The following is a 22,660-nucleotide window of genomic DNA, read 5'->3' as shown; positions in this document are numbered from 1 at the left end:
TAGGCACAGGGCTAATGTTGGCCCTCTTGAAACAAGCAGGGACAGTGGCCTGCTGCAGGGAGTGGTTGATCATTTCCAAGGAGACCTCTGCCAGTTGATCTGCGCATGCTCTGATTGCACGGCCTGGTACTCCATCTGGTTCCATCACTTTGCTTGGATTCACACGAAGGAAAACTGATCTGACCTTTGATACAGTGACTGTTGGGATAGGTTTGTCAGGGCTTGTCGGAATAGGTGTTACCTCTCTGCATAGAAGGCATTGAGTCGATCTGGGAGGGCTGTGTCATCGTCTGCTATCTTGCACTGTCTCTTTTGAGAACCTGTGATGTCATTCAGACATTGCCTGGGTGACTGTCTGGGTCTCTAGTTTGAGTCGGTATTGGTCCTTCGCTCTCTTAATGGCCCTGTGCAGGCCATACTTGGATTCCTTATGGTTGAGTGGGTCTCCTGATCTGAAGATCTTATGCCTGGCTTTTAGCAGGTTCTGTATGTCCTGGTTCATCCAGGGTTTCCTGTTGGGAACACGCGGATTGACTTCCTCGGTATGCAGTCCTCCACACAATTGCTGGTAAAGTCTGTGACGGTGGTGGCAAATTCGTCCAAGGTACCTGCGGACTGTTTGAACATGGTCCAATCATCTGATTCCAGACAGCACCAGAGTTGATCCTCTGCCTCCTCCGACCAGTACTGGACCTGTATCTGTGAGGGGGTCTCCTGTTGAGCTTTTGCCTGTTGGCATGGAGAAGAAACAAGGCATTGTGATCGGAGTTCCCAATATGAGGGCGGGGGATGGAGCGGTCGGCATCTTTCACAGTGGTATAGCAGTGGTCTAAAATGTTTGGGCCCCTGGTGGTGCACGTAATGTTCTGGTAGTACTTGGGCAACATCTTCCTTAGATTGGCTTGATTGAAGTCACCAGTTACAATAAACAGGGCCTCAGGGTGTTCCGTCTCCAGGGTGTTAGTGGTGGAGTATAGCACATCCAGAGCTTTCTCAACCTTTGCTTGTGGTATGTACACAGCAGTTAGTATAGTAGTGGTAAATTCCCGTGATAGATAGAAGGGGCGGCATTTGGTTGTGAGAAATTCAAGGTTTGGGGAGCAATGGCTGCCCAGGGTTGCCATGCCCGTGCACCACAAGTTGTTGATTAGCAAGCAAACCCCTCCACCCTTTAATTGGAAAGAGACATACAAGTCCAGTCCCTTTTAATTTGAGTCGCAGTCATGTTAATTCTGATAGAGATTTCTTGTTAACTGAAGTCATCTTTTAATATTACCCTACAAACTTGTTTTTGGACATTAGTATAAACTATAATTTCATCATTTGAAAGAAGTTTTCATAAAATGAACCAGAAGGGATTTTTCTGATAATTAACAATGGTTTCATTGTCATCATTAAACTCTTCCAGATTTTTATTGCATTCAAATTAGATCATTTGCCATGGTGGGACTTGAACTCAGATCCCAGAACATCATCTAGTCTCCAGGTTAATAGCCTAGCAGGAATATCACTACACCATCTCTACTTCCTCAGCTAAGGTTTGATTTGAACACCATGTTATAAATACATTGAATTTTGAAGTATTTATTTTTTCAAATGTTTCATGCCCTGCTTCAGTTTTTACCTTGTAAGGTGTAATATTCAAATATTATTTCAATAATTTAGATTACTGCAGTAGATTAAAATTGTTCAGAATTACAAGGATGGAAAATTTAGTGATGTTATATTCAGGAGAGTTAGAAAGCTCAACAGTATTTAGATGATAAAATATGTAATAAAAATTTGTTTATGCTCCAGGGCTCTGATGACTGTCTGGTAAAAATTTGGGCCACACATACTGGTCGATTACTGTCCACCCTACGTGGCCACTCCACTGAGATTTCTGACATGGCTGTAAATTATGAGAACACTATGCTAGCTGCTGGCAGCTGTGATAAACTGATTCGGGTTTGGTGCTTGAGAACATGTGCTCCAGTAGCTGTGCTGCAAGGGCACACAGGATCCATTACTTCTCTGCAGGTAAATGTTATATTGTTAAAATTATGCAACTTCAACAGGTGTAAATTTTCTTGCTTATACAGGCAGTCCCCAGATTACAAATGGTTTCTATTATTGAGTATGTTTCTAAGTTGATTTGTACGCAAGTCAAACATGATACAGTATGGTATGAAATAGCTGTTCGTAAATATAGGCAAATGTTCACATGTCGAATCTTTAAAACTAATTATAATACACCCCTTCATGGGATCTCATCCTGAACAATGAGGAGTTCATGAGTTAGATCTTCGAAAATTAGGGCCTGGCTGTATGTGTAATCTGTGTTCATTCATGTTCTTACAGATTTTAACTCTGTCTTGAGTCCTACCATTGCACTTCTGTTGTTAGATTGTTAGCAGAATTGTGGAACAATGTTGCTTTATTGACCTGAGCTCATACATACTGATTTTAGCAAGTTAGCACAACTATTTGACCTCTGAAAGAGTTAAGTTCTGCCATGCAGTGATACAAAGAGTGCATTATTTATGTTTAAAACTTTGATATGTTTTAAATACTATTGTTTCTGCTGAATAAATTTAGAAGGCTAATTGATAGTGAAGGAGCCTGAACATTATGCATGTATTTTAAATGTAGGCTTCTGCATGTGTGCACACTTTTTTTTTTACTGGTCTCTGACTCTACTGCTCTGTACAATTGTTACCATAATTATTTTTAAGACCAGGTATTATTTGTGCTTAAACTCAATTTTTCTGTATATACATGTTATTGAATGCAGCTATCTTCTCTCAAAATTAGAAATTTAGTTAACTGTTTTATTTGAGACTTGTGAACTAGTGTGGTTAAGAATATTTATATGAATCTCTTGTTCAATAAATAATGGAAGGAAGTTATTTTGAGCTGACAGATCAATTTCTAATGTAGATTTTTAAAACCTGATTGAAAATATAATGGTACCGGTATTTTGCCTCTCTCTCCGTTTATTTTAGTTTAGTCCTATGGGTAAAGGTTCAGTCCGGTACATGGCTTCCACAGGATCTGATGGGAGTGTTTGTTTTTGGCAATGGGATCCAAATACCCTGAAGTTTAAGTAAGTTTTCATAAATATTGCTCAGTGATTTAAACACTTGAGTGAAACTATATTTACAGTTGCTTTTTGCCAATTCTTTAAGTACAGAAATAAAATTGCAAAGTACTGTTTTCAGAACTCAGACGTGTTCCATTAAGCATGCAGAAATAAGTTTGTGAATCAAGTTCTACTTGAAATTCTTTTAAAAGTTTAATTTTTGCTATTTGGGAATGTTGTCTTTCCATTCCTTTTTTAAAGCTTCGTATTTAGTGGTCTAACTTGTAAAAATGTTCTGTTTCAAATAGTTATATTTTGAAGTTAGGATTTTAAATGTTATGTTTTAAAAGATGATTTCCATTCGTCTTCATAACTAAGATATAGGATGACATCTGAGAGCTTTGTAGTGGTAGCTTTGCTAAATCGAACGCTTTAAAAAAAATTATGTCTGAGCACTTACTAATGTAATTTGTCATGAATATGTTGGTGTCAATGCATTGGGCTACATTTTGCAATTAGTGTGAAGCATTGTCATTTACAGCCAACCTTCACTAAAGCTTTTTAAAAAGGTTTTATATTTTCAGCAGCATGATTTTCAATATTCCTGAGGCAATTTAAATCTAGTGTCATGTCAGTGGTATTTCCAGGCATCAGCTGCAGTGCTGTTAGCAAGTAACCCATTGAAGTCATCTTGCAGGCAGTATATTGACAATTTGAAAGCATTGAATTGCTTCACTTTTATTAAGGTAATGCAACATGTGACTGGTTGGATTTATATGAGAGCTTAAAATGAATATATTTAAACAAAATAAGTAATATTTGGAATATGGAGAAGATCGACATTCCATAAACACAAAATTAATTTTACTGCGTTGCTGAGGGTGTTTAGCAGGAATTGTGAATTTTGTATACTGAGAGCATTTTTACATTCTTAGTGTGCGAGTGGAAATTCTTTCCAATTTGATCATTTCTAATTAATTGCAGTTTGGAGTGATTGTTCAACAGTGTGCCCTTCGGAGGGGTGTCCTCTCTCTACAGCACCTTCTGGGTTTCTGTATTATTATTCATATTAGCAGGCTGTACGAGTTAGAGTAATTGTGAATACTGTAAATTCTGTCACTATTATCTCTCTGAATTATTGAATTGCTATTGCCCAGAAGGAGGCCATTCAGCCCACAGTGTCCGCAATGGCTTGTGGAATGAGCATCAATACCTTGTGCCAATCCCCTGCTTTTTCTCCGTACATGTTAACTATTATCCAAGTAATAATCCAATGCCCTCTTGAATGGCTCAATTGAACTTGCCTCACCACGCTTCCAGGCAGTGCATTCCATATCCTAACTATTGGCTGTGTAAAAAAGATTTTTTTTTTTTCATTTCACTCTTAGTTCTTTTGTGGATCACTTTAAATCCATGCCCTATTGTATTTCCTTTTATAAGAGGGAAGGGTTTCTCCCTATTAACTCTAGCCTGCGTGTGATTTTGAAACCCTGTGTTAGATCTCCTCTTAGCCACCTTCCTTTGAATGCCAACTATTTTAATTTATCCTCAGAACTGAAGTTTCTCATCCATGGAACCACAATCAAATCATTTCTGACTCTTTGCAATGCATTCATATCTTTTCAGTAGTGTGGTTCCCACAAATATTCACAGTACTGCAGCTGACCATTGAATATGATCAGCTATTGAATATTCAAACTTGGATTGTCTCATTGGCATATAAATCATTCGTGTAATTAACTTGAAAACAAAGTAGTGGTAGAATTTTGTCAGTGAACAAGTCTGTTCTCTTTAAAGCAATTTCTTATTGTTTTAATGTGTTACTCAATATCACCTGCCTTTGTATAAGGAATCAGCCATTGAAGTTTACGGAGCGCTCAAGACCATGTTCTCCAATGATTTGTTCCTCATTCAGCGTTGGTAAGTGACAAAGTCTTTCTGGTTTTTTTTTCTAATTTAAATTAAGTTTTTAAAAAGTACCACAGGCAATTAAATAAGTTGCTGAATTTCTTTGGAATTGACTTTGCAGAGATTTTCTTGGGATACAAGCGTAAATTGATTGAAACTTTGAGAGTCTGGACAAGGGAAGAAATTGCTAAAATTCCCTTATCTGATCATTAAACAGTGTTCTATTAGCAAAGTCTGTCTGTCTGTATGAAACTACATATGGAAATATCTTGATTAATTTCTTGACATTTTTTATTGTCAACATTTACACAAAGGGCGCACTGAGACAGACACTGGATGGCTCCTGTTGTAAAGACATCTCCCAGTATCAAAAGAGTCTAAAGTTATCAGGGTTAGGAAGGAATGTGGAGATCAAGTAATAAATCAGCCAAAACCATATTGAATGGCAGATCAAGGGCCAAATGATTTACTCCTGATTCTAACTCATATGCTCCTAATAACTGCTTTAACAAGTGAAAGGCGAGATAAAAGAGCATGGCCAGCGACTATAATTCTATTCATTTTAAAATAGTGATGGAAAAGGATAGACCAGATCTATAAGTTGAAGTTCTAAATTGGAGGAAGGCTAATTTTGTCAGTATTAGGCAAGAACTTTTGAAAGCTGATTGGGGGCAGATGTTCGCAGGTAAAGGGACGACTGGAAAACGGGAAGCCTTCAGAAATGAGCTACCAAGAGTATATTCCTGTTACGGTGAAAGGAAAGGCTGTTAGGGAATGCTGGATGACTAAAGAAATTGAGGGTTTGGTTAAGAAAAAGAAGGAAGCATATGCCAGGTATTGACAAGATAGATCGAATGAATCCTTAGAAGAGTACAAAGGCTGTAGGAGTATTAGATTAGATTAGATTACATTACAGTGTGGAAACAGGCCCTTCGGCCCAACAAGTCCACACCGACCCGCTGAAGCGCAACCCACCCATACTCCTACATTTACCCCTTACCTAACACTACGGGCAATTTAGCATGGCCAATTCACCTGACATGCACATCTTTGGACTGTGGGAGGAAACCGGAGCACCCGGAGGAAACCCACGCAGACACGGGGAGAACGTGCAAACTCCACACAGTCAGTCGCCTGAGGCGGGAATTGAACCCGGGTCTCTGGTGCTGTGAGGCAGCAGTGCTAACCATTGTGCCACCGTGCCGCCCACAAGTATACTTAAGAGAGAAATCAGTAGGGCAAAAAAAAGGGATATGTGATAGCTTTGACAGGTAGAGTTAAGGAGAATCCAAAGGGTTTTTACAAATACATTAATGACAAAAGGTAATTAAGGAGAGAATAGGGCCAGTGGGCTGAGAAGTGGCAGATGGAGTTTAATTTAGATAAATGTGATGTGCTGCATTTTGGGAAAGCAAATCTTAGCAGGGCTCATACACTTAATGGTAAGGTCTTAAGGAGTGTTGTTGAACAAAGAGAACTTGGAGTGCAGGTTCATAGCTCCTTGACAGTGGAGTCGCAGGTAGATAGGATAGAGAAGAAGGTGTTTAGTATGCTTTCCTTTATTGGTCAGAGTATTGAGTACAGGAGTTGGGAGGTTATGTTGTCGCTGTACAGATATTGGTTAGACCACTTTTGGAATATTGCGTGCAATTCTGGCTTCCTTCCTATTGGAAGGATGTTGTGAAACTTGTAAATCTTTTCTGAACCCTTTCAAGGATGTTGCTAGGGTTGGAGGATTTGAGCTATATGCAGAGGTTGAATAGGCTGGGGCTATTTTCTCAGGGGTGTCGGAGGCTGAGGGTGACCTTTTCAAGATATATAAAATCATGAGGGGCATGGATTGATAAATAGTCCAAGTCTGTTCCCTGGGGTTGGGGATGTCCAGAACTAGAGGGCGTAGGTTTAGGGTAAGAGGGAAAAGGTATAAAAGAGACGTAACGGGCAACTTTTTCACGCAGAGGGTGGTGCATGTATGGAATGAGCTGCCAGAGGAAGTGGTGGAGGCTAGTACAATTGCAACATTTAAAAAGCATCTGGCTGGATATATGAATAGGAAGCGTTTGGAGGGATATAAAGTGGGTGCTGTGCTGACAGGTGGGATGGGATATCTAGTCGGCATGAACGAGTTGGACTAAAGGGTCTGTATCAGTCCTGTCCATCTCTATGACTCTGAGAATACTGCTTTGTCACTGTATTTAATACTGTTAGATTTAGTGATGTTTACTTTTTTTTTTACAAAATAAGTTATAATGGGCCAGCTAGTGCCAGATCTAGCACTGTACCTCAAATTTGCTGGAATCCATTTCACTTCGCTTTTCACCTCCTGGCCTTCTGATGAGCTGCCACTGAAAATAAGCCTTTATATAAGCTTTCATCTGCTTTTGTCACTTGTTCAGGCAGACAGCTCCCACCTTCCAGGAGCATTTGGTGGTGCTTGGCTAATTAAACTATTTAAAGCAGAATTGTTTGGCTGCAATGTCAGGACCTGAAATTCATCTGGGTGTCAGCTTCCACCTTCTGAAAAGCTAGCCATTGAAATTTTCTTGTATTGGGCATATGGTTAATTTGTTTTAATTTCAACATGCTCTGTAAGTAGTGGTTTCTCAGTTTTGTTAGTAATTTTCTATGCTGCATAGTCAACTGTTGTCTTAGGATGTTTAGTTTTGATGCTAAATTTTTTGTTACAATTTTGAGATTAGAATACTTCTGTATTGTTCGAGCTGGAGTGGTTATATTTATAAAGATGTTTTGCTTTATTTTTAATCATTGCAGTTAATTGTTGTTCCTGAATACAATTTTGATCTGAAGAATGATGTTTTGTCTTTAAAAGGTGGCATGTTTCTAGCAGCTGGCAGCAGTGATCATATGATCAGAATATATTACATTGGATCTGGAACCCCTGAGAAGATTTCTGAATTAGAATCGCATCTGGTAAAGATGTTATTAAAGTCTCAAAACCAGTTTTATCAGACATTTGTGAATATGAATGACAAGCAGGAGTAGGCCACTTGACACTTCAAGCCTGCTCTGCCATTTGATAAGATTGTGGCTGAACAGATTATGGCCTTAATTCATTTTCCTACCTATTTCTGATAACCTTTGACTCCCATTTTAGTCAAGAATCTATCTACCTCTTGTCTTAAAAATATTCAATGGTGCTATGTCCCACTGCTGTTTGGGAATAGAGTTTCACAGATTTGTGATCCTCAAAGAAAAATCAAATTCCCCTCATCTCAGTCTTAAATGTGAGTGCTATTGATTTTAAACTATCTCCCCTAGTCTAGTCTCTCCCACAACAGGAAACATCCTTTCAGCATCCACTGTATCACTTTCACACAGGATCTTATGTTTTAATTAGATTGCCTTTTGTTCTAAACTCTAATCAATATAGGCCCAGGCTATCCATCTTCCCTCATCAGTTAAATCCTTCATCCCAGGGTACAAATTACATTATTCCTAAAGAAATTCAAAACTGTACAGCTTTCTCGATGTGGCTTCACCATTGCCCTGTACAACTATAGCAAAACATCTCTCTTTTATGTCCTATGCCCCTTGCAATAAGCAACAAGGTGCTATTTGCCTTCTGAATCATTTGCTGTACCTGCTTATTAATTTATGTATTCATGTACTCGGGCATGCAGATCCCTTCATACCTCATCTGTAATCTCTCTCCAGATAGATAATGAGGTGGTTATCTTTTCTTACAAGTGGAAAAGTTCACATTTCCCACACTATACTTCATCTACCAAGTTTTTGTTCACTTTGACAGATCTCTTTATAAACTTATGAGCTCTTATTCTAGTAGTTATCTGTGATGTGGCACCTTACCAAATGCCTTTTCGAAAATGGTAAGTACGCACATCATGGGTTCCCTTTTAACTACATATTTTGTTACTTTCTCAGAAGTAAATTAGTCAAGCCTGATTTCACTTTCATAAAGCCCATGTTGATTATGTCTGATTGTATTTTAATTTCTTAGTGTCTCAATTAGTCAATCTCAATAATAGATTTCAGCATTTTTCCTAAGACAGATGTTAAGCCATAACTACTTTTGTTTCTTGGTTATGTCTCCCTCCTTTCTTGAATAGTGGAGTCACATTCACTTTCCAATCCGACGGCATCTTTGTAGAACAGACAATTTTAAAGAAATAAAACCAATGCATCTGCTATCTCAGTAGTCACTTCTTTTACTATTTTAGGATGAAGTCCATTAGGATCTGTGGACTTGTCAGCTTTTGATTCTAATAGTTTCCTTGGTACCCATTCCTTGTAATCGTAGTTGAAAGGAAAAGACACATTTAAAACCTATTTCGGGTATGTTGCTTGTATCCTCTACGGTGAAACAGATACAAAATATCTGTTCAGTTCATCTGATTCATTTTTGTAACTTTCCATGATTAATTCCCTGGATTGCACACCATAGCACCAACAGTCACTAACTTTTTTTATACTTGAATAAAATTGTTTTAATGTCTGTTATTATATCCCTAAATAGCTTTCTCTATTTTAGATTCCCTCGTATTTAAAAACATAGCAACAAATGACTAAAAGACTATATTCTTCTGACGTGTTACTAACTTTCGTGAAATTGCCAGCTTTATCTTTCAAATTAATACATCTTCAACTTTTTTAGTTAGCCATGGATGGTATCACCTTTGCCGAGAACCTTTATTCCTCACTGGAATGTACCAGTGCTAAGTGTTATGAAATATTGCCTTAAATGTCAGTCACTGCATTTTTATTGAACCTGTTCATTAACCTAAATTCCCAGATTATATTAACCAGCTCTTTAATCCTATGCTCATACTTGCTTCCACTCAATTTTAAAGCACTCATCTTCAGTTCACTATTCTCGCAAAACAAAGCCTTTCGTTGTGCCTCACTACATGTGACAATAAATTCAATTCAATTCTCCTTCAAACTAAGTGTTCAGTTATGTTATGACCAATGTTACCTAGGGATGCCCTTGCTATGAAGTCCTGAGCTAATCCTGTCTAGTTGCACAATTGGATCTAGAATTTGGTTCTTGCATGTGGTGTTCTAAGATACTGTTCTGAATGCAGTCTATGAATTCATATTCCAGGCTACCTTTGCTAAACTCATTTCATCTCTCTAGTGCCTGTCCACCAACTAGAAATCCGAAGTGTGATAAAATGTGCCTCACTTGGCTGAATGTGTGCAGCTCTTACAACACTCTAGAGGGTCGATCTCTCTAGGATACAGAGGAAACAGTTCACTTGATTGGTATCCAATCAACCAATTCAACATTAACTCATGTTGCCACAGATGAACAGTGGCTGTGTGTATCCTCGACAAGATGCACTGCAGTCACTTGTCAAGGCTATTTAAACAGTACTGTTCAAACCTGTAACTTCTACTACCTAGAAGGTTAGGGGCAACAGATTCATGGGAACACCACTGCTTACACGTTTGCCATTCTGACTTGGAATTATATTGCTGTTCCTTCATTGTCACTAGGCCAAATTACCAGAAGTTCATTCCAACAGCACCTTGGGTGTCTCGACACCAAAAGAGCTGCTGAAGTTCTAGAAGACAGCTTGCCACCAACAACTTGGGTGTAATTAGAGATAGGCAACAAATGCTGTCAGCAATGCCCATTCTCCAACCCCCCCCACCCCCCCACACACACCTACACCCCCCCCCCCCCCCCCCCCCGCACCCCCCCCCCCTCGCACACCCCCCCCCCCCCCCCCCATTGACAGAGCAACCTTTGTGTCTGTTCCTAGCTTCCTGACTGTTGTGTGAAGGTGCCAGGATCCTATAGAAATCTATTAACCATAATCATGGAACAGCACGTGACTGAAATAACCAAGTATGGGCAGAGTTAAAATAATCTAGATTAGAAAGATTGAGAGAGCACATGGAGATCAATGCAGGAAAATAATATTTTGTCCTTACCTCCTAACTCGAAGATCAGAGTTTGATGTAGTTACGATTATTATGTATAACAGTAATTTGTATTAATGTACAAAAAAAACCTTCCTTTTGAAGTCTGAGCATGAAGACAGTTCTTGGGTTTTGCTTTCTTCTTAACCAGACTATCTTGAACCCAAATTCCATGTGTTATGGAGCCAAGCAAAAAAACAATTCTTCCAAAATACCATATTCCCTTAAGTATTCAGTTTCTAGTCTTTGTAATCTTGCAGCCATGTTTCACAATGACAGTCAGGTCATATATATTATTTCCATTTGGCCTGTCTACTTTTCTGTTTTGTTGTGAATACTAGTATACTCCGATGCAGAGCCTTTAACTCCGTTATTTTCTCATTTTTGCAGTTTCTGGCCTTATCTGCTCGTGTACTCTTGAGTTTCTATTATGTGTCCCTTCTTGTCATGCTCTGATTAGCATTTCCCTTATTGTTGCTTTTCTCTCTTGTCTTATTTTAATGTATAAGGTATTCCTGCACTTGATCCCTCATCCACACTGTATAGTTTGCTACCTTCTCTATTGCCCTAGTTATACAACTCATCAACATACTGGTGCCAGCATGGTTCAGGTAAAAACTGTCTTGGCGGTATATCTCGCAACTTTTCAATGTACTGGTGCCAGAATCCCATGAATCAAACCTTATTATTCCCAAACCAGTCTTTGATGTAACATATAAATATCTAGTCTTGATTACCCTATGCCGGCTTGCTAATTGTTTAAGTAATTATCGAGAGATTATTGCCTTTGATGTTCCACACTTAATTTAGCCTGTAGACTCTTCCAAGCCACAAGCAGAAATACTTCTTCTAGTCCTACTATGTCGTTTGTACCAAAGCTGATCATGGTCTTCCAGTGCAAGTCCTAAATCCAGGCACTGGGTAAGCAGCATAGCCATCTGGACTCCTACTCTTGGCTGCAGAGAACTGTTTATCCTGATACTCCTGTCCCCGTTACTGTATATACTTGTGTAAAAGTCAAAATTTTTAGACTTTTTTAAGGTTCAATTTACAGGGTCGAGTAATACATGGGTACTAGCTTTAAGGGGCTGAAATTCATGCTGTAGTTCAAAATACTGTATTATTAGCAGAAGTCGATTTGATTGCTCAATTAATCCCAGATAAAGAAGAAAAACAATGAATTACGGTAAAGATAATTACTGGATTTAAAAACAAGAGAAATAAGAATCAATTACTGGGAGGAATTTTTATTTATACCATTATGAAAATTTAACCTGTCAAAGATTCATTGAAACCCTGCATAATCACACTGTTCACCGTCATGACCTGGTATAATGGCACACTTAAATCAAAACATTTATTAAATTCTGAATGTGTAAATTCTGAATACTAGAACCTACTCAAATATTGGATTTCATTGCAATAAGTACCAAGCGCCCTGAATTTACCCTAAGACCTAGGAATAGGATTAGGCCATTCAGCCCATCAAGTCTACTCCAATAATCAATATTCAGTAGGATCTTGGCTGATCTGACATTCCTTATGTCCACTTTACTGCCTTTACCTGTAACCTTTGATTCTCGTATTGATCAAAATTTTATCAGTCTTGGTCTTAAATATACACAAACATCTGAAACGGTCACACTTACTAATGTGATGTCGTAGAAGCATATAATTTTAAACGTCTGACATACGAGCATGTCCTCTAATTGCGAATGACTCTCTTTTTATATTGTCCTGAATTGTATTTCGATTTGCATACAGATCAACTTGCGAATGGACTCGAGAATGACCCTGTTCGCAACATGAGGATTGCCTGTGCACACACTTATTAGCTATGGTCATTCTAATAAATTTAAGATTGTTTTCAGACACAAGTATAAAAGTAATTAATATTTCATAAAATATTTCAGTTTCATTGCTTAAATTAGATTACACTATATTCATGGTCTCAGGAGGTGAGATATTCTTAGATGTTTGAGTTGACATTTAACCTTTCATCTCTATCTGTTGAGCAGAGTGAAATGATCCCTAGAAAAGGGGAGGAAAAAACTTGGCTATTTCAAATTCAAGATGCAATTTCACCATTTAAGCTATTGCAATAGATCTGGTTTTAATAGAAATCTAACTACCGTGTAGATTTTCTGTTTAAAAATAGTTTGCATCGTTTTACATAAATATACTTTAATTATGTTAAAGTATATGCTAGCTAGTAGTGTATTTATTAATTAAGGAGTTGTAAGCAAAGACCCTAGTGTCTTGTCTAAATAGAACAGTGATGAAATAGCCAGAGCATTTCTGCGCTTGGTCGTCTCTTCCATGTCTCATGGCACATAAAGCAGCCCAATTCATCCCAAATTTTAGATCCAGCAGATTGTGATCTGAGTTGTTTCATATATCAAAAAACATCTCTTATGTGGGAGGATCATTTATCTTATCAGAGCGGACCAGTGCATGTGTTGGGAGATCACGTTATCGAGGTTTTTGTTCTTCATTATTGCGTGGAATGTCAGTAGCAAGAGATCAGTATTGATTGTCCTTTTCTAAATATCTTTGAATTAAGTGGCTTCCTGATCCTTTCAGCAGGCAGTTATGAGAGTTCCACAATATTGTGACTCAAGAGTCATATATTGGTGAGGACAAGTAAAGATGAGAAATGCTAGTGCCTTGCTGGATGTAAACCTGACATTTTATAACCATTTCCTGTGCTATCAAGGGTTGTCTGCAGTTCATAATGCTGAAATCCATAATGTTCTGGCTTGGGTGTAAATGTGACCTCTAAGCCATTGTTCAAAATCCTTGAAGTGCAAAGCTAGTCAACTAATGACTGATTGGAAAATGGGTGAACAGATTCTTTTGCCAGGTATTGACAAATATTTCAAAAACTTTGCTGTTAGTCTTACATTTTTTAAAATTCTCATTAACAGTTGTTTAAGGGTGACAGTGTATGGTGAGTACATGAAACAATGAATGTTTGGCAGTATGTAAAAAGAGAATGGCAGGTGGCATACTATTTTTAAAACAAACTTACCAATTAACTTTTATTCTGTCTTGATATTTTCTTGCATTTATATTTAATTTCACCCTTTCAGGACAAAGTAGACAGTATTCAGTTCTCCAACAATGGTGACAGGTAAATATTGACTTGGGATTATTAACATGTGAATGTTATGAATATAATATTAAAGCAGTCTGTTTTATAACCTGACTTTGGAAACCCTTCCAAAGGAATATTAATATATCCATGTAAACATCTGGTCTTCTTGGTTTTTTGATTATATTAACTGTCTGTGCACTAAACATGTCAATTTTTAAATATTTATAGTTAAATACCAGCTGAAACCATGTATCACTTTTTTATAGATGTGGAGTTAAAAGTCAGAGAAATGTCACATGTAGGGCAAATTTAAATTTAAATTTAACAACCGTTGCAAATTAGCTTTGCCCTCCATCCGCCATGACCAGGGCCTCCAAGCCCTCCGTTCTTTTCCTCTCCAGACGTTCCCAACAGTACCCCTCCACTGACACTCTCATTCGTTTGGCCGAACTGGTCCTCACCCTGAACAATTTCTCCTTTGAATCCTCCCACTTCCTCCAGACCAAAGGGGTAGCCATGGGCACACGTATGGGCCCCAGCTATGCCTGTCTCTTTGTTGGCTACGTAGAGCAGTTGATCTTCCGTAATTACACCGGCACCACTCCCCACCTCTTCTCCGCTACATTGATGACTGCATTGGCGCCACCTCGTGCTCCCGCGAGGAGGTTGAGCAATTCATCAACTTCACCAACACATTCCACCCTGACCTTAAATTTACCTGGACCATCTCTGACACCTCCCTCCCCTTCCTGGACCTCTCCATCTCCATCAGTGACGACCGACTTGACACTGACATTTTCTACAAACCCACCGACTCCCACAGCTACCTGGATTACACCTCTTCCCACCCTACCTCTTGCAAAAATGCCATCCCGTATTCCCAATTCTTCCGCCTCCACCATAGAACACACCAGATGGCCTCCTTCTTTAGAGACCGCAATTTCCCTTCCCACGTGGTTAAAGATGCCCTCCAACGCATCTCATCCACATCCCGCACCTCCGCCCTCAGACCCAACCCCTCTAACCGCAACAAGGACAGAACGCCCCTGGTGCTCACCTTCCACCCTACCAACCTTCGCATAAACCAAATCATCCGCCGACATTTCCGCCACCTCCAAACAGACCCCACCACCAGGGATATATTTCCCTCCCCACACCTCTCCGCCTTCCGCAAAGACCGTTCCCTCCGTGACTACCTGGTCAGGTCCACGCCCCCCTACGACCCACCCTCCCATCCTGGCACTTTCCCCTGCCACCGCAGGAACTGTAAAACCTGTGCCCACACCTCCTCCCTCACCTCCATCCAAGGCCCTAAAGGAGCCTTCCACATCCATCAAAGTTTTACCTGTACATCCACTAATATCATCTATTGTATCCGTTGCTCCCGATGCGGTCTCCTCTACATTGGGGAGACTGGGCGCCTCCTAGCAGAGCGCTTTAGGGAACATCTCAGAGACACCCGCATCAATCAACCAAATCGCCCAGTGGCTCAACATTTCAACTCCCCCTCCCACTCTGCCGAGGATATGGAGGTGCTGGGCCTCCTCCACCGCCGCTCCCTCACCACCAGACGCCTGGAGGAAGAACGCCTCATCTTCCGCCTCGGAACACTTCAACCCCAGGGCATCAATGTGGATTTCAACAGTTTCCTCATTTCCCCTTCCCCCACCTCATCCTAGTTTCTAACCTCCAACAACTGGACTTGTCCGACCTGCCCAGCTCCTTTTGCACCTATCCACTCCACCCTCTCTTCCCTGACCTATCACCTTCATCTCCTTCCCCACTGACCTATTGTACTCTATGCTACTCTCTCCCCACCTCCACCCTCCTCTAGCTTATCTCTCCATGCTTCAGGCTCTCTGCCTTTATTCCTGATGAAGGGCTTTTGCCCGAAACGTCGATTTTGCCTGTCCTCGGATGCTGCCTGAATTGCTGTGCTCTTCCAGCACCACTAATCCAGAATCTGGTTTCCAGCATCTGCAGTCATTGTTTTTACCTATTTGCTCCATTAAGTCAGTCACCCCTATTTTCAAATGGTGCAGTGAAACCATTCATTGACTCGTGCAGTCCCTAGTTCCCCAGGAACTAAATATATTCACTGCTTTGAATTTTATGGTGTTTTGTACATGTGGATTTTGAATTGTTTAATTGTTCTTCGAAATAAACTAGTTGCCAAGATTTTCAGGCGTTAAATTTTGTAAGATTCTTTTTCAAGTGTCGTTTAAAAATTAAAATCTTATTTATTCAAGAGGCTTATCCTGTATATTATTAATGTTAGTATTCTTTTTGTACGAAACAGATTGGTCAGTGGTAGCAGAGATGGAACAGCACGGATCTGGCAATATCAGTATCAGGAGTGGAAAAGTATCTTGCTGGACATGGGTGCTCAGTTGCCAGGGTAAGCTTGGGTTTTGTGAAATTTCTGTCCACTGTTGCTATGTGTTAACTTATTTGCAAGTGCTTTTAAAGTACGTAGCTGAAATGACCAGATGTTTAGATTTGTATGTTGTGTTGAATGTAACTGTACAGTGATTTGTAGTTCCGTTTTGAAGAAAGGGACTTGGTGAAGCTTCAAGGAGATTTGCAAATGAAGGAAAACAGTAGAAAAATGCAAGGAGATTGTCTTTGAGATTTGTAACAATCTCAGACTTAAACCCTTCAAAAGCTGCTGTCTTTTACTGGTGGTAACAAATTTGAATTGATTCTTGATGTCCAAAAATATTGATGCTGTGATAAGTAGTTTGTTACTTCTGTTGTACAGTATGATGGTACTATGGATTTAAGAGATTTATTTTGTCATTGTTTTATGAAGAAAGGTTGAGTCAGAGGTGTACTCTGCTTAAAGCTAATAACACAAACAGATTGTGAAGCCTTAGGCTTTTTAAATTTGAAATAACTGAAGCAGCCTGAATGGGTGGGGTGAAGCTCCCACAGAACCAGGATTTTTAGCTTGAGCTTTCTGCAATTTGCTGGAGTCTTGAAGTTGGCTGTGGAAGCTGTTAGTAATCTCCATTTCAGCTATAGGTTGGAGTTCTCTTCCTGCTGCTAGAATTGCATGTGAGACCATCTGTTTTTCTGAATTGGCTTTTATCAAGGGTGTGTTTATGGGACGTTACTGTATTGAACAGTTAATAGGTAGCAGTTGCTAATTTATTTCCTTAGGTATTTCAATAGAGTTACATTTAAGCCAATTCTTTTTATTTTTCTGTATTTTAATTATAGTGTTAAAAAAAAAGTTTTTCTTAAAGACTAGTTTAAGCAATTGAATTGCATCTGGAATGCAACACCTTACACTTACTATCTAGGCTAACCTTTTCTTATTAATGAGATATCTTTAAAATATGTTTTGAAGAGGTTTGGTCAGGTTAAGAACAAATTAGAAGCTCTTTTCAGGATCAAAATCTCCACTTCCAGGTTGCGTTTAGGATTATTGGACTCTAAGGCACTGAGTGGTGTGTTTTGGTGTTTGTTTCAGGTGTTGCATTTGGTTGGTTTAAATATTGTGTGCATTCTGTAGTAATGGCTCTTTCAATAAGTGTTTCCTGGGGTGGAAGAAGTCTCTTCAGAAGTTTTACAGAAAATGAGCAAGGCAAAGCTTTTTGGAATTGGCAATTGGTTTCCTTTGTCCATGCAAAAAGGAGAGGTAATTGCAGCAATAGCGCACCCTTTATGATTGCAGGAAAGGCCAACAGAATTATTGGAGATGGCTAAAATTCGATTGCAAATGAAACAGCTTAAACATCAAAAGGAAATGAAGCAGTTTGAATTAGGATTGAAAGTAGAAGAAAAGCAGGGAGAGAGAATAGCACTAGCAGAGGAAAAAGAGAATAGCCCTGGCAGAGCAGAGGAGGGAATAGCCCTGGCAGAGGAGAGGGGGAAAAAGAAAAATTTTGATCTTTGGAGGTTGGAATTGAGAGCTCAAAGTTGACTTAAAATGGCAGAGGTAGCGGTGAAAGGTAGAAGTAGTGATGAGGACAGTGTTGGAGAGCAATGCCAATGTAGCCAAAGGTCTGGTGTGGATCTCTTTAAAAATGTCCAAGTGTTGACAAAGTTTGAGAAGGATGTAGAAGCCTTTTTCATCTCTTTTGAGAAAGTGGCTGGTGACCATGTGGGTATTGTTGATCCAAACAAAATCGGTAGGTAGAGATAGGAAGGTATTCGCTATCAGAGGAGGTAGCTGGGGAGTATGATGAGGTGTCAAAAAAAACCATCTTAAGTGCATATGAACTATTACCAGTAGCCTACAGATAACATTTTTGGAATCGAAGGAGGAAATCTGGTCAAAAATACATTGAGTTTGAAGGATCAAACAAAGTAATTTTGATTGGTGGATAAGGGCATAGAAAGTATATCAAACATATATACTTAGAGATGATTATTTTGAAGGAGTTCAAAAATTCACTTCCTGATGTTGTAAGAACTTGTGGAAGAGAAGAGAGTTAAGACCGGAAGATTAGCAATGGAAATCGCAGATATTTGAGTTGGTTCATAAATCAAAGTTTTGCTTCCAATGTCACTTTAATGTCAATGTAAGGGATAAAAATTGGGGAAAAGAGAAGTTCTTGGGTGAGAAGGGAAAAGGAGAGCTCATTGAAGACAGTTTACCACAGGGTAAAAAAGAAACCCATGATATGGAAAAGAGAAGTAAAAAAGATCCTGGGAGCAAGTCAACATTTAATGGTGAGAGATGAGAGGATATGTAATTCAGAAGGTGTATTGCCAGAAAAAAAATCATATGGAATTCATGGTGAGAAGAACATGTAAAGTGAGGTTGGGCAGTCCGCTGAAAAGTGAAGTGATGGTTTATCCTTGATAATGATACAGCTGGATCACAGGTGGGAGTGAAGCCCATTGTGGTTGAAAAGCCAGTGGAAAATTAAGCAACTGTGGTGTTAAAAGATGAACATCCTGGGATTTTTCCTGACTCTGTGGTAACAAAGTTCACAAAGCCACAGGTGGAAACGAGGAGAAGTCAAAGAATAAATATAACAAAGTTGGAAGTGGAATTATCAGAGACCATGTTTGATTGAATGGTTGAGGAAAGATGAGAACGGGTGAAGGGCAAAGTGGATATTTTTAATTGAGAGAAATTTGCTGAGTTACAACAAAGGTACAAAGCTGAAGCAGTTGTATTAAAACCGAAGATGAATCTGAGTGATGGTTATGGAAAGGTGGTGTTGCATGTGAATTGCTATTAGGCCAAAATACAAAAACATTTTTTTGGCCTGGACTGCATAAGAATGGTTATAACACAGAGTGAAGAACCAAGTTTAGATTCTGAATTGGACATTCCTCACATTGATTTCGTCAATGAGGAACTTGATAAAAATTGGAATAAGTGATTGAGTTACATTCCAGAGGAACATAGAGATGACTTGAAAGAGTTATTAGAATCACATGTAGAGATATATGGGAATACGCTAGGAAGTACTATTCTGATTATGCATAAGTAGATATAGGAAATGGTGTTCCAGTTAGGTAACCTGAGCCCCTAAAGTTGGTACAAGTTCAAAAAGAGATTGATTGTATACTCAAAGACAACTTAATTGAAGTGAGTTGCAGTGACTGGAGCTCACCCATAGTAATGGTGCCAAAATCAGATAGTACCCAACAATTATGTGTGGACTATCGCAAAGTCAATGCCATTAGAAAATCTGATTTGTATCCTATTCAATATTTGTTTTGAAAAGGTGGGACAAGCAACTTGTATTTCAAAATTGGACTTAGTCAGAGGATACTGGCAGGTACCTTTGTCCAAAAGAGTGAAGGAAATTTTGTCTTTGATGACATCGAATGGACTGTAGCAGTTTAAAGTCATGCCACTTTAAAATATGAAAAATGTACCAGCCACATTTCCAGCACGAACTAACAAAGTCATTTCGGGATTACCCAATTGTCTTGTGTACATAACGATCTGGTGATTTTTAGTCACAAATGGAAGGAACATTGGAGAATCTACAAGAATTGTTCGATCGACTTCGGGTGCTGGCATTGGTGATCAACCTGGCTAAGAGTGAATTCACAAAAGCCCAAGTCACATTCCTGGGCCATGTCATGGACTTGGATAAATGGCCACATGGGATGTGAAAACAAGGATTATTGGGGAGTTTCACATTGGATCAATGAAGAGGGAAGTACAATGATTCTGGAGTGGTTTTTATCAGAAGTTCATACCGCAGTGGTTGCTTCACTGACTTGTTGAAGTACAGAAAATTTTCAGTGGACCGAGGGGTGTCAGAAGGGATTTGATAGCCTGCAAGCTGTGTTAATCACTGCCCCAGTGAGCGCAATACCTATGCCATCCCGTATTCCCAATTCTTCCGCCTCCGCCGTATCTGCTCCCAGGAGGACCAGTTCCACCATAGAACACACCAGATGGCCACCTTCTTTAGAGACTGCACTTTCCCTCCCCACGTGGTTAAAGATGCCCTCCAACGCATCTCATCCACATCCCGCACCTCCGCCCTCAGACCCCACCGCTCCAACCGTAACAAGGACAGAACGCCCCTGGTGCTCACCTTCCACCCTACAAACCTCCGCATAAACCAAATCATCCGCCGACATTTCCGCCACCTCCAAACAGACCCCACCACCAGGGATATATTTCCCTCCCAACCCCTTTCCGCCTTCCGCAAAGACCGTTCCCTCCGTGACTACCTGGTCAGGTCCACGCCCCCCTACGACCCACCCTCCCATCCTGGCACTTTCCCCTGCCACCGCAGGAACTGTAAAACCTGTGCCCACACCTCCTCCCTCACCTCCATCCAAGGCCCTAAAGGAGCCTTCCACATCCATCAAAGTTTTACCTGCACATCCACCAATATCATTTATTGTATCCGTTGCTCCCGATGCGGTCTCCACTACATTGGGGAGACTGGGCGCCTCCTAGCAGAGCGCTTTAGGGAACATCTCTGAGACACCCTCACCAATCAACCAAACCTCCATGTGGCCCAACATTTCAACTCCCCCTCCCACTCTGCCGAGGACATGGAGTTCCTGGGCCTCCTTCACCGCCGCTCCCTCACCACCAGACGCCTGGAGGAAGAACGCCTCATCTTCCGCCTTGGAACACTTCAACCCCAGGGCATCAATGTGGACTTCAACAGCTTCCTCATTTCCCCTTCCCCCACCTCATCCTAGTTTCAAACTTCCAACTCTGCACTGTCCCCTTGACTTGTCTGGATTTGTCCGACCTGCCTAGCTCCTTTTCCACCTATCCACTCCACCCTCTCCTCCCTGACCTATCACCTTCATCTCCTCTCCCACTCACCCATTATACTCTATGCTACTTTCTCCCCACCCCCACCCTCCTCTAGCTTATCTCTCCACGCTTCAGGCTCTCTGCCTTTATTCCTGATGAAGGGCTTTTGCCCGAAACGTCGATTTCGCTGTTCGTTGGATGCTGCCTGAATTGCTGTGCTCTTCCAGCACCACTGATCCAGAATCTGGTTTCCAGCATTTGCAGTCGTTGTTTTTACCTAATTATGCAAAGCCATTCAAGGTGACTTGAAAATGTGTTGCTGGAAAAGCGCAGAAGGTCAGGCAGCATCCAAGGAGCCGGAGAATCGACGTTTCGGGCATGAGCCCTTCTTCAGGTGACTATCAATTTGAGTGATATGGGTGTCGGTGCTGTACTCTTGCAAGAAGACAAGGAGAAGATAGACCTATTGGATATTTTTCCAGAAAATTGAATAATCATCAACAGAAATATTCCCACAATTGAGAAGGAGACTTTGAGTTTAATGCTGGTGTTATAACGTTTCAACATTTATATTGCCAGCAATGTGTCTGAGACAGTTGTGTAAATACTGATCGTAACACTTGAAAGTTTTTCGGAAAATTTAAGGATAAAATTCAAAACTCTTTAGATGGAGCTTATTATTGCCGCCATTCAGTTTGAAAATGATACTCGTGGCAGGACAAGAGAACATAATTGCTGATGCGTTGTTGTGGCTTCAAAGGACAATGAGACGTTTGGTGGCAGGAAAAAATGGACTGTAGTTTTCCATGTTTGACTCCTAGCATGCAATGTAATGTATGTGCATTGTGGTGTACTAATAGCTTCCGGCTAAAGGTCTTTAAAAAATGAAACCACCTTTGTATGTTGGCTGATTTGTTTTACGGTATGTCATGTGATGATACTGTGGCTTTGAGGTATATTTTGTCCTAGTTTTTGTTTTGAAGAAAGTTTGAGACAGAGGTGCCAGAGCAATCTGCTTAAAGCCATTAAAATAAACAGCTTATGAGGCCTTTGGGCTTTTTAAAAAAAAAAGTTGGAATAATAGAAGCAGCCTGAATGGGTGGAGCCAAGTTCCCACAGAACCAGGATTTTTAGTTTAACTTTCTGCAGTTGCTGGGGCTTTGAAGCTGGAAGCTGTTATTTTTCTCTCTCTCTCCCTCCCTCTCTCTCTTTCTTCTCTCTCTCTCTCTCTCTCTCTCTCTCTCTCTCTCTCTCTCTCTCTCTCTCTCTCTCTCTGTGTGTGTGTCTCTCTCTCTCTCTCTGTGTGTGTCTCTCGCGCGCTCTCTCGCGCTCTCTCTCGCTCTCTCTCAGCTAAAAGCTGGCATTCACTTCCTGCTGCTATAATTATATGGGTGACAACCTATTTTACTGAATTTGTCTTTGCTAAGTATGTGTTTACAGGATGTTATAATATTAGAACAGTTAATTTTTAATAGTTAATATATTA

General features: G+C 40.1%; 1 protein-coding gene across 1 annotated transcript in view; it reads left to right on the top strand.

The window, feature by feature from the left end:
- Positions 1–22,660, top strand: part of LOC122555330 (bromodomain and WD repeat-containing protein 1) — a 216,212-nt gene that overhangs the window by 27,738 nt on the left and 165,814 nt on the right. Inside the window, exons 8-13 of the mRNA XM_043701209.2 lie at positions 1,798–2,019; positions 2,985–3,085; positions 4,911–4,981; positions 7,800–7,900; positions 13,969–14,009; positions 16,273–16,371. Coding sequence (XP_043557144.2) covers positions 1,798–2,019; positions 2,985–3,085; positions 4,911–4,981; positions 7,800–7,900; positions 13,969–14,009; positions 16,273–16,371 — 635 coding nt within the window. The remainder of the gene's footprint in view (positions 1–1,797; positions 2,020–2,984; positions 3,086–4,910; positions 4,982–7,799; positions 7,901–13,968; positions 14,010–16,272; positions 16,372–22,660) is intronic.

Source organism: Chiloscyllium plagiosum, unplaced genomic scaffold, assembly GCF_037043375.1.
Source record: "Chiloscyllium plagiosum isolate Xiang-an unplaced genomic scaffold, Cpla_swu_hap1 HiC_scaffold_12, whole genome shotgun sequence".
Classification (NCBI taxonomy): domain Eukaryota; kingdom Metazoa; phylum Chordata; class Chondrichthyes; order Orectolobiformes; family Hemiscylliidae; genus Chiloscyllium; species Chiloscyllium plagiosum.
The sequence above is the reverse complement of the archived record's forward strand: the minus strand, read 5'-3'. Positions and strand labels throughout refer to the sequence as shown.